The sequence below is a fragment of the Notechis scutatus genome, chromosome 2 (genome assembly GCF_049901735.1).
Source record: "Notechis scutatus isolate UNSWTSFEM ecotype Mainland chromosome 2, rNotScu1.2, whole genome shotgun sequence".
In the NCBI taxonomy this organism is placed as follows: Eukaryota; Metazoa; Chordata; class Lepidosauria; order Squamata; family Elapidae; genus Notechis; species Notechis scutatus.
Window position 1 is genome coordinate 256,693,822 of NC_142010.1, and position 15,478 is coordinate 256,709,299.

The following is a 15,478-nucleotide window of genomic DNA, read 5'->3' on the forward strand; positions in this document are numbered from 1 at the left end:
TGGCTTTGGTAGAGATTGAAATAAACCCTGAAAAAGAGAGAAAAAAATGCCAAGTTGATCAAAGGCTCTCAGTTCGGCTGAGTCTGATGAGAAGATAACAATCACCATAATCACAAAATACGAGGACCTGCAAATAAAAGTAGCACAACTGTGGCAAGGAACAAAAAGGGGACAAAGATAATACCAACAGCGATAGGTGCCTTGAGTGCAATCCCAAAGCATCTGGAGCACCAGCATTGACAAAGTCCCCATCAATCAATTGCAAAAGTCAGCTTTATTTGCAACAGCTTACAGACTTTAATATTATTAAGCCACAAATGAGATGTATATTCTCACAACAGTTCCACTAGGTTGGGTAAGCTGAATGCTGGTGATTAATCTCCTGTCATGAATAGACCGTGCTTGAGTAAAATAATCTCTTGATTCACAGCATCTTTCTCCTCAGTTTCCTGCAGCTTTTTTGATTATGGATGCAAATCCATCACTAACTACATATGGCTAGAAGGCTCGGGCCCAGGGGTGGGATTCTACCAGTTCGCACCTATTCGCTAGAACCGGTTGTTAACATTCTAAGCAGTTCGGAGAACTGGTTGTTAAGAAGAAATCACTGGCCTAATCCTGTAAGGAGGGCAGGAAGGAAACATTCGGGCAGTTAAACAAATATATGAACGCATCTGCAAATTTAGTCTGTTTTTCCTTTTGCTTCTTGCTGGTCTTGGCAAAATGCTCCCATTTGAGCTGTGGCCGAACTTGATCTGGGATGCCTTCCTGTTTTTCAGGACCTGAAAGAGATGTTGGAGAAACTGGAAAAGAATGAGAAGAAGCTGAAGAAACAGCTCAGGATTTATATGAAGAAAGTGCAAGAATATGAAGGTAACTTTCAATTTCCCCTTCTTCTGCCGCTGAAATTAATACTCTGTTCCCTACTGAAATAGTTTGGATGGATAAAAAGCTGACTTGCCTTTAAACCAAGAGAAGCAAAGGGTTCAGATCAAGCTTAGCAGCATTTAATGCATTTTGTATTTTTTGTTTCTATAAATTGTGTGAACAGTGTTGGTCCCAGGGTGCTTTACATTTTAAAATAAACATGACAGTATTTTCACATTGACATTATTAACTTTCTTACATTATTAATTAATACATATTATCAGCCTTAAATCATTCCATATTCTCATGTACTATTTTGTGTCAATCTCTACATCCTTAACATCTCTTCTTTTATCATGGATTCTATATTAATAGTGTCAGGATTCCAGCAATCGCTCTAATTAAATCATGATTCTCAAGCCAAACTTCAAAAAACTTCAAAGGATTCATTAGAGGCAACATACTGGCACTGCCCTGTATGAAGCCAACTCTGGCACACGTAATTTACAGTCCCCTGTGAGCCTGTTTCCCCCTCCCCCCACCCCCCAGTGTGTCATAAATCAGATTCTCCAATTGAGCACATTCACGGGCTGGGTGTCATCATTCACGTCCTCCAATTAAATATATTCACGGGCAAAAGCTCTGGTATTTTAGTTACAATCTTTTAAAGATAAGAGTTGGAATGTACTTTCGCTTTCAAACTGCTGCATTGCTCTTCCAGATTTTCTTCCTCTCCCCCACTTTTTATGGCAACTACTAAAACAGGCATAGGAATGTTTTATGAGTTGACCAATAGTCATATTTGCAATGTTCATCAAATTATATAGACACATCATTTCATGAGTTGCATGGTTCCAGATTACTTTACATTTTAGAATAAACATGACAATAATTTCATCTTGATACTGTTAGCTTTCTTACATGATTTGATATTCTTGCTCTGAGATGTGAATAAGGCTTGAGGGAAGACTTAAGTGCAGCTACTTTTCTTTCTTTCTTTCTTTTTTGTAAATTTTATTTGAGTTTTCACAAAAAGAAAAAAAATACAAATAAAACATCTTTTTTTAAAGTAGCGTAATCCCGGGTTACATTTCTTCGTACAGACACAAATTCAGGTTCATGCTCATTTTTATATTCTATTCCATATCTTATTACTATTTTACATTTTCTGCATAGCTTCTCCCCTCTTTTAATTTTCTCAATTTTATTTTAATTATCTCATTTCAATTCAAACCATTGTATTTATATTTTTTGTCTGTCCTGTTTCAATTTCATATTATCTTTTCTCATTAAACAAAATTTCTCCTGTAGTTACTGATTGGAGTATGACGCCTTTATATCTTTTCCCTAAAGTTGTAACATTCAATATAATACATAACTTCCATTCGGATTCTGCTTGGTACATTCTTAAAATACACACTGTATTCTTAAAAAAAGAAAATATATAAATGTATATAATTAAAACAACATTCCATTCCAATTCAATTCTATCATTAATATTAATATTCATTAAAGTCTTAACATCTTTAACATTACTTTTCAATTAAATATCATACTTCTATGGGAACAATTATAAGCTTTCCATAGTTAATTCTCCCCCTCTTCACTTATATTTTATAAAACATTAACTAATTAAAATGTTCCTGTTCCTTCCTAATTCCATTTTCTCATTTATTTTATTTCACTTATTTTATTCACAAACATTTCACTAAATTACACTAACTATTTTATCCCTCATTTTAATCATACATTGTTTCCAATTTTCTAAAGTTATTTCTATTACTAATATAACAATACAATCTTATGTACCTTTACAGAATCCCTTTTTCAGTTAGATTTTCACCCATTATCTCTAAATAGGTCCTGTTTCTCTATATCTTGCTCCGGTCCTTTGTAACTTCTTTTCCTTTCCTTCTTCCCTCTCTTCTTCTCTCTCCCCTTTTTACCCCCTTGTCTCTCTACCTCTATTTCTCTCTTCTGTATTCCCCTTTTCTGTTGCTTTCCAGTATTATACTTATTTTTCGAATTATTTTTCTTTTCTTTGGTTGTTTTTTTAAGTCTTAAATTCTCCATTCTCTTTCCCCCCTTTCCTTTTTCTTCCCCACATAAAATTGCTTGTTCATTAAAGATGGCTTCTTCTTTGTCCCAGTCTTCTTGTTTTGCAGACGTTTCTTGTTGTTTCTCATAGTTCCAAATCTCCATTTCTAAGAATTGAAAAACGAAGCCAAAAGAACCCTTCCCTTCTTGTGCATCTTCTTTGTACTTTTTAAGTTCCATTTTCAATTCATCCAGAAGTGGTGCCATTGTAAAAAATTTTAAACAACCACCCGATTTATTTTAGTCATTCAAATATAATAACCAAGAATCTAAAGATCACCAAATAATCCAAATACACGCAAGCTGTTTCTTTTTTGCTCTTTTTTTTTGTTACTATTTAGTTGCAAAGTTTCAGTTAAAATGTATCTTTTAGAAGTCTTGTTGAAGTTTTACTGTAGATTCTTTTTAATTCCAGGCAGTCTCCTCCCTCTTCCAGATCCTTCCCTTATTCTTTTTCTCTCCCTTCCTGCTTATGAAAAAGAAAAAATTTAATGTCCAGAAATCTTTATTATCCCTTTGGCATTTTGTTTTATTTTCAGCTTAATTGCCTATTGATGTCAAAGCGGATTTTTCCGATTTCTTATTTAAGTCTCTTAGTTGTCAGTATAGGGAAGGAGAGAGAAGGGGGAAAAAAGCCAAAATTTTCCCTTTTCACTTTCCTTTGCTGCTTCCGACTCTTCTTTGGGAGCGATGTTATTTTTTGTAAGTTTAAATTCCAGGGTACCTTAGTTGTTGCTTTTACAATTTAACCCGGTCAGCCAAAACTTTCACTTCTTATCTTCCTCCTGCGCATTCTTTTCCGGTCGAGTTCTCCTTTGTGGTGGCCATTTCTGACCACCGCTGCAACCGCCTTCGGGAAAGGAAGTAATGGCCAGCTGAGGAGGAGAGATGCAGCTCTCCTCAACCCTGCTGGCGGTCTCCCCACTCTTCAACACCTCTACGGGGTGGCTTAGCCCTGAAACCAGCCGGCTCAGGGCGCTCCAGCGGTGAGCCCAGACAGAAACTGCGCACGATCGCGGATTTCTGTCTGTCGCCGAAGCCCTTCAAACCGGAAGTCAAGTGCAGCTGCTTTTCAAAGGAAGGGCGAACAGTACAGGTGATCCTCGACTTACGACCGCAGTTGATCCCCAAATTTGTTGCCAAGCGAGACAATTGTTAAGTGAATCACTGCTGTTATGTTAGTAGCCATAGCACTTAGACTTATATACAGCTTCACGCAGAGAGCACCAAGAAAACGGCACAAATAAGAGTAAAAAATTCTTCTTGACTGAGATAAAGAGAAATGGTTCTTGGAAGACCCCGCTGGCCATCACCAATTTTAGTAGCAATAGCAATTGCACTTAGACTTATATACCACTTTATAGTGATTTACAGCCCTCTCTAAGTGGTTTTACAGTGTCAGCCTCTTGCCCCCAACCATCTGGGTCCTCATTTTACCGACCTCAGAAGGATGGAAGGCTGAGTCAACTTTGAGCCTGGTGGGATTTGAACTGCCCAACTGCAGGCAGCCAGCTGTCAGCAGAAGTAACCTGCAGTACTACATTCTAACCACTGCGCCACCACGGCTCATGGCTGATAGTAACATGGTTGTGAAGTGAATCTGGCTTCCCCATTGACTTTGTTTGTCAGAAGGTCGCCAAAAGTGATCACATTACCTCAGGACACCACAACTGTCATAAATGAGTCAGTTGCCAAACCTGTGAATTTTGATCATGTGACCATGGGGAGGCTACCACAGTTGTAAGTGTAAAAGCAGTCATAAATCACTTCAGTACCATTGTAATTTTGAATGGTCAGTAAATAATCAAGGACTACCTGTATTAGGAGCCATCACTATTCCTGGTTGTCCCAAAGGTGCTTTTTAAAAAGGCAACTGGACATTCTGGTTTTTCTTTGAAGACATTTCGCTTCTCATCCAAGAAGCTTCTTTAGCTCTGAGCACTGAGATGAAGAAGCTTCTTGGATGAGAAGTGAAACGTCTTTGAAGAAAAAAACAGAAAGTCCAGTTGCCTCTTGAAAAAGCACCTTTGGGACAACGCTGACCTAGAGGACTGAGAATCTCCATGGACAATTCCTGGTTGTTTCTCTCATATCCTTTGCAGAGCTGTGAGATGCAACTTAGTACCTGTTTGCAACTTCTTTCCTGGGGTCTAGCAGTTTCCTTCTTTAGCTCCTATATAATCCTAGGAAGGTTCAGCTGCTTTTTAAGGAGAGGGAGGCAAGTGTTAAATTGACAGCCCTGTCTGTCTTGAAACATAGTTTTGCATTTCAAAGAGCGGTCTTCAAACTTGACAGCTTTAAGACTTGTGGACTTCAACTCCCAGAATTCCTCCTCCAGTCATGTTAGCTCAGGAATTCTGGGAGTTGAAGTCCACAAGTCTTAAAGCTGTCAAGTTTGAAGACCCTTGAGCTACATTGTCCTTACACGTAGTCGTCTTCGTTGATTGGATATTTGCTCTTCTGTTTATTGAAAGGGGCAAGACTAGAAAACTTTAAAAAGTTTTTTTTTTTCTCGCCCTGCTATGGTCAAATCTTCCTTTGGTCTTGCTATTTGCAGTATCAGAGGAGAATGTCTCCACCTGCTGGTTCTCACTGCCTTAAAGGCTGATTTTTAGAGATTGCTATGTATTTGCATTGATGGAAAGGAGAAGCAGCATATTAGAAATATATTCTTTTGATTTTGATGGCTTGACGGAGTGATTAGCTACTGCAGCTTGGATCCCAAAACCTGGTTCTCAGAAAGCTGATCATTAAATGAAATTCAACCAAAGGAATTGAAGACTGTACACATCATGGCAACTGGCACAGATGGTTCTTGTCATTATAATTTATAGGCATGAAACTGACTGGCACAAAGTTACTTGAGTTGTGTCTTCATATCCATTTCTTTAATGCATTTTGCAACTGCAGCATTTGTTCCCTGGTGAAGGCAAGGCAGCAGAAATTACCCATTATCCTTAGCAAGGTTATAAACCTTCAATTTGATTACCATCTTCATCTTCTTATTAAGACTTGGAGGTTATTTATTTTTTATATGTCAGATAGGACCTATACTTACAATGATATTATGTTTTCTCTAAAACAGGCATCTCCAAATATGGCAACTTCAGGACTTGTGGATTTCACGCTGGCTGAAATTCTTGGAGTTGAACTCCACCAGTCTTAAGAGTTGCCATGTTAGGAGACCCCTATTCTAAATCCAAAGAGTTTTACTGAGTCCCGAAAGTAAGGTTAGATATAGCAAATGATGCAATAACTCTAGCATACTTACACCACTGAAATATGGCGAGAATCACAGAAATGGTAAAACAGGGATAAGATTTATTTGTTACATTTCCAGTTCAACCTTTTTATATATATAATTTTCATTGAATCTTTGAGCTAATACAATAACACAATTATCAACGAAAACTAAAGTAAATAAATAAATTGTATTGTATTAAAATAAATAATACAATTATCAACAAAAACTAAAGTAAAACATTTCATTTGAACTATTATTAAATGAATTATGCACCAAAAGATAATAATACAAAAGACCCATAGGTCAATTACAATGTTTTAATAACTTTTTAAAGAGAAAAATTACTGTATGCAGAAATGCTCAAATTGCCTATGTCAAATGATTAAAGAAGTGTTTAAAAAAATGACAAACAAAATGAGCATTTAATGTGATTTATGTAATGGATTATTTATGGGTCTTGACTTTGGGTGCGTCTTGTATACGTATGTATGTGTCTGTGTGTACATACATGCATATATATTTTTAGAACAGTAAAATCTTTTTTCTATTGAACAACTGATGGAAAAGATCCATTATTTGGACTGCCATTCCCCCCCCACCAACACATGTGTTGGCTTCCTTCTCAGCACATACATTTTTAAAAATCTGTGGAGTGGGTTCTTTTGCGGTTGTTGGAAAATATTCAGGAAAAGGTGGAATATGTCCAAGATAGCAGGTGTAATCTCCAGACCAGTGCAACAAGCTCTTTAAAGCAGGAGATAAAGGAGAAAGACTTGGACATAAGATCCACAGGTATCTGCTGGCAGCCTTTGTGATCAAATGCTAGACTATACAAGACCAGGAAATGGACCATATGTTTTGGCTTTCTAATATATGTGGTTGCTAGGAGTAAAATATAACGATGTTTTATAATTAGTTTTCATGATATGAGACCTCAGTATTAATAATAGTCATTAGAGTACAGGTAGGTGGTGTGTGGTTCTATTTCAAGGTAATGCTGGGTTTTACCATAGCATTTACTCTGAAGAATATGAGAAGGAACCACACAGTTGCATAACCATCTTCCGGCTTTTTAACCAGAATCAGAACTTTTCTTTGATATCTTGTGTTATCTCAGTTATCATTTTTGTAGCTCCAATGAGCCTGGGACAGACCACTGAGTCAACCAGACCGCAGAGGGGCCTCTGAAGAGTGCGGCTGCTTCAGGCCATCTGGGAAAGGGGTTGACTTTGTTCTTGATTTGCCTTTCACAGCTGATCAAGCCATTACACACTCTGAGAAGCGGAAACACGAAATCAGCCGGCAAGTCGCCGTGCAAAGGAAGGAAAAGGACTTCCAGGGAATGTTAGAATATTGCGAAGAGGATGAATCTTCACTCCTAAAAAATCTCATTACAGGTAAAATGATTTTGTTTAGCGTTTCCATCTAGCTCTTAATATTCTTAATAAATGGGCTTTGTAATAGTTTGTAATAATCTTAATAAATGGGCTTTGTAATAGTTTGCTGCCAAAGTAAGAACGAATCTATTCATCAGAGCAGAGGTCTCCAAACTTGGCAACTTTAAGACTTGTGGGCTTCAACTCATAGCTGGCTGAGGAATTCTGGGAGTTGAAGTCCACAAGTCTTAAAGTTGCCAAGTTTGGGGACCCCTGCTTCAGAGTCATAGGATTGTAGAGTTGGAAGAGGGGATTTACCTATTATAAGTAGTCAAGTAATCTCCTTCCTGTTCATTGGGAAGTCCAAATTTTAAAAGGGCTGTCTATTTTCTCTTAAATGTGTCTGGTGATAGGGAACACAGCACTTCCCCTACCATTGTTATTCTTGTAAAAGGGGAAAGTCTTTATAACATTGAGAAGAATCATAAATGTCATTTTGAAAGGTTGAAGAACTTGATTTACACATTGAACAATTTATCATCAAGCATTATTCATTTTCGTTTTCTTTCTTGGCTTGGCATGGTTCTACTCCAAAATATATAATGGGAATAAAGGGATTGTTAAAAATAGGACAGAGGTTTAAATATATTTTATGCTGGAGAAATGAGATCAGTTAATAAAAATAATTCGGTGACTAATTTTGATTTAGGTAAGTGTCCAGGGTCCATCGGTATAGAATTTATACTTTAAATTGCTAAGGACTCCTGTTGTTCAAAGGTTTTCTTTCCTGCCCACAGATCTGAAGCCCCAAACAGTATCTGCCACTGTGCCCTGCTTGCCTGCCTACATCCTATTTATGTGCATCAGACATGCTGATTACATTAATGATGATCAAAAAGTGCATTCGTTGCTTACCTCCACTATTAACAGTGTTAAAAAAGTATTAAAGGTAAAAATAAGTTTCCTTTTTCACTGGTAGACTTTGGAATGTTTATTGCATGATATATATTCCCTTGAGTATATAAAGGGACGCAGTGGCTCAGTGGCTAAGACGCTGAGCTTGTCGATCAAAAAGGTCAGCGGTTCAAATCCCTAGGACCGCGTAACGGAGTGAGCTCTTGTTCCTTGTCTCAGCTTTTGCCAACCTAGCAGTTCGAAAGCATGTAAAAAATGCAAGTAGAAAAATAGGGACCCCTTTGGTGGGAAGGTAACAGCGTTCCGTGCACCTTTGGCATTTAGTCATGCCGGCCACATGACCACAGAGACGTCTTTAGACAGTACTGGCTGTTCGGGTTTGTAACGGAGATGAGCACCGATCCCTAGAGCTGGAAAGGACTAGCCTGTATGTGCAAGGGGAACCTTTGACCTTTACACCTTTGAGATGACTCAAAGGTGTCAGAGTTTGCACAGTGTGACTGTGAGATCAACAACATCAAAGAGAGAGAGAGAGAGAGAGAGAGAGATACCCTGACACAAGGTATCTACGGGGACAAACATGTTTTATGTAGGAGATAAAGGACGAAGTAGAAAGTAGAGTTTATTTGTAAACTGAGATTTTATGGGCAATGGATGGAAATTAATTAAGAGAGAAGCAATCTAGAATTAACGATAAATTTCCTGACAGTTGGAACAGTTAACCAGTGGAACGGCTGGCCTCCAGAAGTTGTGGGTGCTCAATCGTTGGAGGGTTTTAGGAGGACATTGGACACCCATTTGTCTCTAATGGAATAGGGTCTCCTGCTTGAGCAGGGGGTTGGACTAGAAGACCTCCAAGGTCCCTTCCAACTCTATATGTTCTGTTAAAGGAAGCAAATTAGAAGCATCTCTATGGGTCTTTATGGACCATTACTACATCTGCTCCTCTCTCCTTAGGGCCTTCCTTTAGACTCCCTGATCTATCTTTTCTTCCAGGCAAACCCCTGGAAATCCAGCACTCCTTTTCCAACACAAGACTTGGAAATAATAGGTTAATATTTCAAGCGAAGACCTCCTAAGGGAAAGGATTCTTACTTATTAATTTATCTAATGACAACCCCTTGTAGGCCACCTTCTTGAGAGGCTCTCGAACAGGACGCTGTGTTTCTAGTTGCTGATCCTTTTTATGGCATAACTGACCAAAGGAAAAGATTCACCACTGAGCCGTGGTGGCGCAGTGGTTAGAATGCAGTACTGCAGGCTACTTCTGCTGACTGCAAGTTGGCAGACCAAATCTCACCAGGCTCAAGGTTGACTCAGCCTCCCATCCTTCAAGGTCAAAATGAGGACCCAGATTGTTGGGGGCAATAGGCTGACTCTGTAAACCACTTAGAGTGGGTTGGAAAAGTGCTGTGAAGCGGTATATAAGTCTAAGTGCTATTGCTATTGCTATTCATGGTATTTTTTGGCCTTCTCCATAGAAATATAACGAGGATTTTGAGATGACGTCGTTCTGGCTGTCCAACATGTGTCGCCTTCTACATTGTCTGAAGCAATACAGCGGAGATACGGTGAGAGAATGATTGTATCAGGGACGAGAGCCTTGTTGCTAAAAAAAAACTCTCTTTGATTCTCCCTGATGGATGGTCATACAGTACAGATAGTCCATGACTTATGACCATTCAATTTGACCATCTTTTGAAGTCCTAACAATACTGAAAAAAGGGATTTATTTATTTATCACACTGATGTTCTGACCTAGGCTTCCCAAAAGCATGAAGCAGACTCCTTGTTCCGATAAAACCCCTTTTATTTAGGTTAAAGGGAATTCCTCTCCAGCAAAGTCCCGGCAAACAGTCTTTCATGAGATTACACAACTACAGACCTTTATCAGGCTCGGAGAGTTGCCAGGCTGATATCCTCCAAACACCACACTGTAGCAGACATTACTTGGCAAGAAGTCAGGAACAGATCTTCACCCTAATGAATTGAACTAATTGTCTCCGCCAAACACCACTCCCTTTTCACTCCTCTTTATTACCTATGGGAGGGGGCCATTCACCATCCACCTGAGCCTTTACTCCCAAGTCGACCCTTGTTCCTTAACTGTTCCCTTCTCCTAGCAGCTCTGCGCATGTGCACACTGGGAACAGGCTTCAGCTGTTCTTCTTTCCCAGTGATCTCCGACTTCAAAGACAGCTGATAACTGTTGGACGGCCCTGGCCCCATCTCTGCCTCTGACGCAGAGCATTCGTCGGAGCCTTCCCCAGACTCCAGGACTGGCCCATGTTCCTCCCCAACCTCCTCATTGTCCAAGTCTGACGCCAGCTCTGCTGGCCGTTGGCGGGCCACAACAATTGATTTGCTGTGCATCTCATTTGAAAGCAACTCTGGGCAGCTTACAGTGTTAAATTACGGCCAGTCCTCGCACTGACAACTGTTGCAGTGGCCCTGTGGTCATGCGATCGCAATTTGGACACTTGGTAATTCGCATAATTTACAATGGTTGCCGCTTCCCAGGGCCAGGGGATTGCCATTTGCAACCTTCCCAGCTGGCCTCCAACAAGCCAAGTCAGTGGGGGAAGCTGGATTAACTGAACAGTTGTGCGATTCACTGAGTGACGTAGTAAAATTAGTGTCACAGACTTATCAACCACGTTGCTTAGGGACAGGAGCTCCAGTCCTAATCGTTGTCATAAGTCAAGGACAACCTGTATGTCTGGAGATTTCCAGACTACAGTGAATATATTCGCGTTGAGGTCAGTGGGAGATTTGCTAAGGACTTTTCTGCAATTTAGGTGTCTCATGTAAAGATTGTTGGTAAAGTACGGTGTAGTCCTCGACTTACGATCACAATTGAGCCCCAAATTTCTGTTATTAAATGAGATATTCGTTAAGTGAGTTTTGCCCCGTTTTATGACCTCTCTTGCCCCGGTTGGTAAGTGAATCACTGCAGTTGATAAGTCAGTAACCCGCTTGTTAAGTCAATCTGGCTGTCAGGATTCTGGCAGTTACCCCAATTAAATCATGAGTCTCAAGCCAAACTTCCAAAACTTCAAAAGGATTTATTGGGAGTTAACATGTCCAGCAATGCCTGGGTGTGCCTGGGTGTAGAAATAAAACATTTCTATGGTCTTTTTAGAGTTGCCACTGGCTTCCCCATTGACTTTACTTATGAGAAGGTCATAAAAGGTGATCACATGATCCCAGGGTACTGCAAACGTCATAAATATGAACCAGTTGCCAAGCATCTGAATTTTGATCACGTGACTATAGGGGTTGTAACTGTGAAAAGTGCAGGTCGTAACTGTGAAAAATGGTCATAAGTCACTTTTTTTCACTGCCATTGTAACTGCCATTAATGAACCGTTGTAAGTATACAATACCATTTCATGCCAGGTCTTTGAGCCCTGATGGCGCAGTGGTAAGGAGACAATATTGCAGGTTAACTCTGCCCACATCCTGGAGTTCGATCCTGACAGGGTTTAAGGTTGACTCAGCCTCCCATCCTTCCGAGGTCGGTAAAATGGAGACCCAGATTGTTGGGGGCAATAGGCTGACTCTGTAAAATTGCTTAGAGGGGGCTGTAAGGACTCTGTGGCTATCTAAGTCCACGTCCTATTGCTGTCTCTTCAGGATGGAAGAGTTGACCAAGAGGAAATTAATTTGCTATTAGTATGTCTTTTTGCCTCTTATAAATTTTGGCTTGAAATTATAGCTACTATTCCAATTTGAGTATCTGCTGATGTTAATGAATTATAGATTGGACTATTGGGCTGATCATGTAACTAATTAAAAGAACAAGCAATACTTTTGTTCTATGAACTTTGCAGTTTTCTGGACACAAGCCTTTATTGAATTCACTTCTGAGTTAGCATTCACGCTCCTGCACCGTTGGTAGTAGACAAAATGCCTGATTCCACATTTTAACCTGATTTCATGAACTAACATCAAAATGAAAATTAGTCTAAAGCAAGAAGAGGCGATGAATCTTAAGTTTTCCTTTCCTGCCTCCTGATCTCTTTTCCACACTTTGTGGGTGGAAATATTTAATACAGCTGCAAACTTCAGTTCTTAACTTGGCAAATGTTCACTCTTTGTCACTTGGAGAGAAGTTCTTGGTAGCAGACCTATCCTATGGCAATCTGCCTATAGAAGTAACTGGAATACAGGGAAGCCTGAAACAGCTCTTTAGGCCAGGGGTGTCAATCTCAAGGCCCGCGGGCCAGATCCGGCCCACCGGGTGCTTAGATCTGGCCCGCAGGGCCGTCCTGGTAACAGTAAAGGACCGGCCGGTGGTGCCTCTGCCAGTGAAAATGCATCCTGGAGGGCTGAAGGAGGCTGTTGCAGCTGTAAACGGAGCTCGGGATGGGGGTACATGCAGTCCACCAGCGCTCCATTTTTGCTGGCAGAGGGCTGCAGGAGTTCGTCGCAGCTGAAAACTGACGTCGAGCTGGCCATGCCCCTCCCCCCCCCCAGGCCACACACACACACGAGGTCAAACACAACTCTGACGCGGTCCTCAATGAAATCAAGTTTGATCCCCCTGCTATGGGCATCATAAGAATTATATTGCACCCTGTAGCCATCTTAAATGTTCACTTCCAAGATGGCTACAGGTTTTTTTTTTCTAAAATCTAGGCCAAAAGTTCCAGTTCTCCTCAGAATTTGCTCCACAAACTTTTGCCTTACCTACCAACCTTCCAATACTTGGAGCTTTTCTCTTCATAATTGTAATCTAACCTGCCGTTGCATTGCTATTTTCTGTTGTTCTTCCTTTGCAGGGGTTTATGACCCAAAATACCCCCAAGCAGAATGAGCATTGCCTGAAGAACTTTGACCTCACCGAGTACCGTCAGGTCCTGAGTGATCTCTCCATCCAGATCTACCAGCAACTCATCAAAATTGCCGAAGGCGTCTTGCAGCCCATGATAGGTGAAAGGCATAATTAACTCAACTGAGTAGTACCATTGAGGATTATCTACATCGGGGGTGTCCAGCCTTGGCCACCTGTGGATTTCAAATTTCAGAATTGCTCAGCCAGGGTGGGAAATTGGAGAGGAGAATCCAAGAGCCACCGTGTCAGGGCTCCAGCATCCACCCCCATTCAAATCATGAGTGAAGGAAAATCAGGAAAACAAGATTTATTACCTGGGTGCAGCCATCTCTGAGACACAACATTCATTTCACCCTTGACCCTGATCTTTCCCCCACCCCCTTGGATGTATATTCTCCAATGGGACACATCCATAGCCAAGAATCATTAATCATGCTCTCCAGTAATAATCTTGTGTGCCAGAAGCTTCGGCCGCCTAGCAATTTTCTACGAAGCATTTAAGGAGTGCACTACTTCCCCCATTCCCTTTCTGCTGGCAACTCTAAAACAGTGATCCCCAACCTTTTTACGCCGCAGCCCGGTACCGGCATCAGCTGGGCGCGCGCCGGTGCCGGCATCAGCTGGGTGCCGCCATCTTTTTGATGAAAAGTGCTTCCGACCGGAAGCACTTTTTCATCAAAAAATGGCGGCACAGCGCTCGTGAGCTTTCCGGCAGAAATGGCTTTCTACCCGGAAAAGCTCACGAGCGCTAATGCCGCCATCTTTTTTGAAAGCGTGTTTCGGTGAGCTTTCTACCCAGAAAAGCTCACCGGAAGCACTTTTTCATCAAAAAGATGGCGGCGCCAGCAAGCCAGCAGCCGGTAGGACTTGTTCCACGGACGGTACTGGTCTGCGGACCGGTGGTTGGGGACCCCTGCTCTAAAAGACCAGAGAAATCTTTTTGAGTTGACACACCGATTGTAAACAATTATGGGAAAATTAGAATTTGCGCAGCTTATGTTGTTCCCTGTTTGAGTATTTCTTTTCTTTCTTTCCCTTCTCAGTGACTGCGGTATTGGAAAATGAAAGCATCCAAGGCCTGTCAGGTATCAAGCCAATGGGCTATCGCAAACGAAGCTCCAGCAGAGGGGACAGCGAAAACACCTACAGTTTGGAAGCAATCATCCGCCAACTGAACACGTTTCTGAGCATCATGTACGACCAGGGCCTTGACCCAGAGATCATCCAACAGGCCATTAAGCAGCTCTTCTATATGATCAATGCTGTGGCCTTGAACAACCTCCTGCTGAGGAAGGATGTATGTTCTTGGAGCACTGGCATGCAGATGAGGTAAGATTCAGGATGAAAGGTAGATGGGTGACGCATTCAAGGCTGAGTGTTTTGTTGGAGGAGGAAGTCCTACTTCCTGTAGATCTGTGTCTCAACCTTGGCAACTTTAAGACTTGTGGACTTCACTTCATGCTGGCTGGGGAATTCTGGGAGTTGAAGTCCATATGTCTTAAAAGTTGCAGAAGTTGAGACATACTGCTATAGATGGATGAAAGTAACCCTGGACACGCATGGAATAATGATACTCCCTCTTCATGCTTCAGAACCTTTGGCTATTCAGCCATTGCAAGCTAAAGGACTGTGCCCAAAAACAAAGGAAGGGAAATGATAGATCATCCTGGTGTAAATCTGGTCCTCCTTCATTACAGTTGCTCTACCTGGGAGTGTCGTTGGCTTAGCAATAGTACTTAGACTTATATATCACTTCCCAGTGCTTTTACAGCCTTCTCTAAGCAGTTTACATAGTCAGCCTACTGCCCCCAATAATCTGGGTCCTCATTTTACCCACCTTGGAAGAATGGAAGGCTGAGTCAACCTTGAGCCTGATCAGATTCGAACTGCCAAATTGCAGACAGTCGGCAGTCAGCAGAAGTAGCCTGCAGTACTGCACTCTAACCACTGCGCCACAACATTTGAAGTGAAAGCAGGCTGCAATGTGACATATTTTGGGAAAATGGCCTTTAAGGTTTGCTTGCCACACCTGCCTGGGTACTGCATTCATAGGTTGATGGTAACACAAAGTGCTGCTTTGTGTCAGAGTATTTTTCCAGTTTGGTTTAGTGGTTAAGGCATCAGGTTAGAAACTAGCGAGTG

General features: G+C 41.1%; 1 protein-coding gene across 4 annotated transcripts in view; it reads left to right on the top strand.

Annotated features, from left to right (window-relative positions):
- MYO5B (myosin VB) overlaps positions 1–15,478 on the top strand; it is a 330,775-nt gene that overhangs the window by 303,425 nt on the left and 11,872 nt on the right. For all 4 annotated transcript variants that reach the window (XM_087958648.1, XM_087958649.1, XM_087958650.1 and 1 more), the window contains 6 exons: positions 780–873; positions 7,462–7,605; positions 8,382–8,533; positions 9,981–10,070; positions 13,284–13,434; positions 14,380–14,665. In XM_087958648.1, coding sequence (XP_087814774.1) covers positions 780–873; positions 7,462–7,605; positions 8,382–8,533; positions 9,981–10,070; positions 13,284–13,434; positions 14,380–14,665 — 917 coding nt within the window. The remainder of the gene's footprint in view (positions 1–779; positions 874–7,461; positions 7,606–8,381; positions 8,534–9,980; positions 10,071–13,283; positions 13,435–14,379; positions 14,666–15,478) is intronic.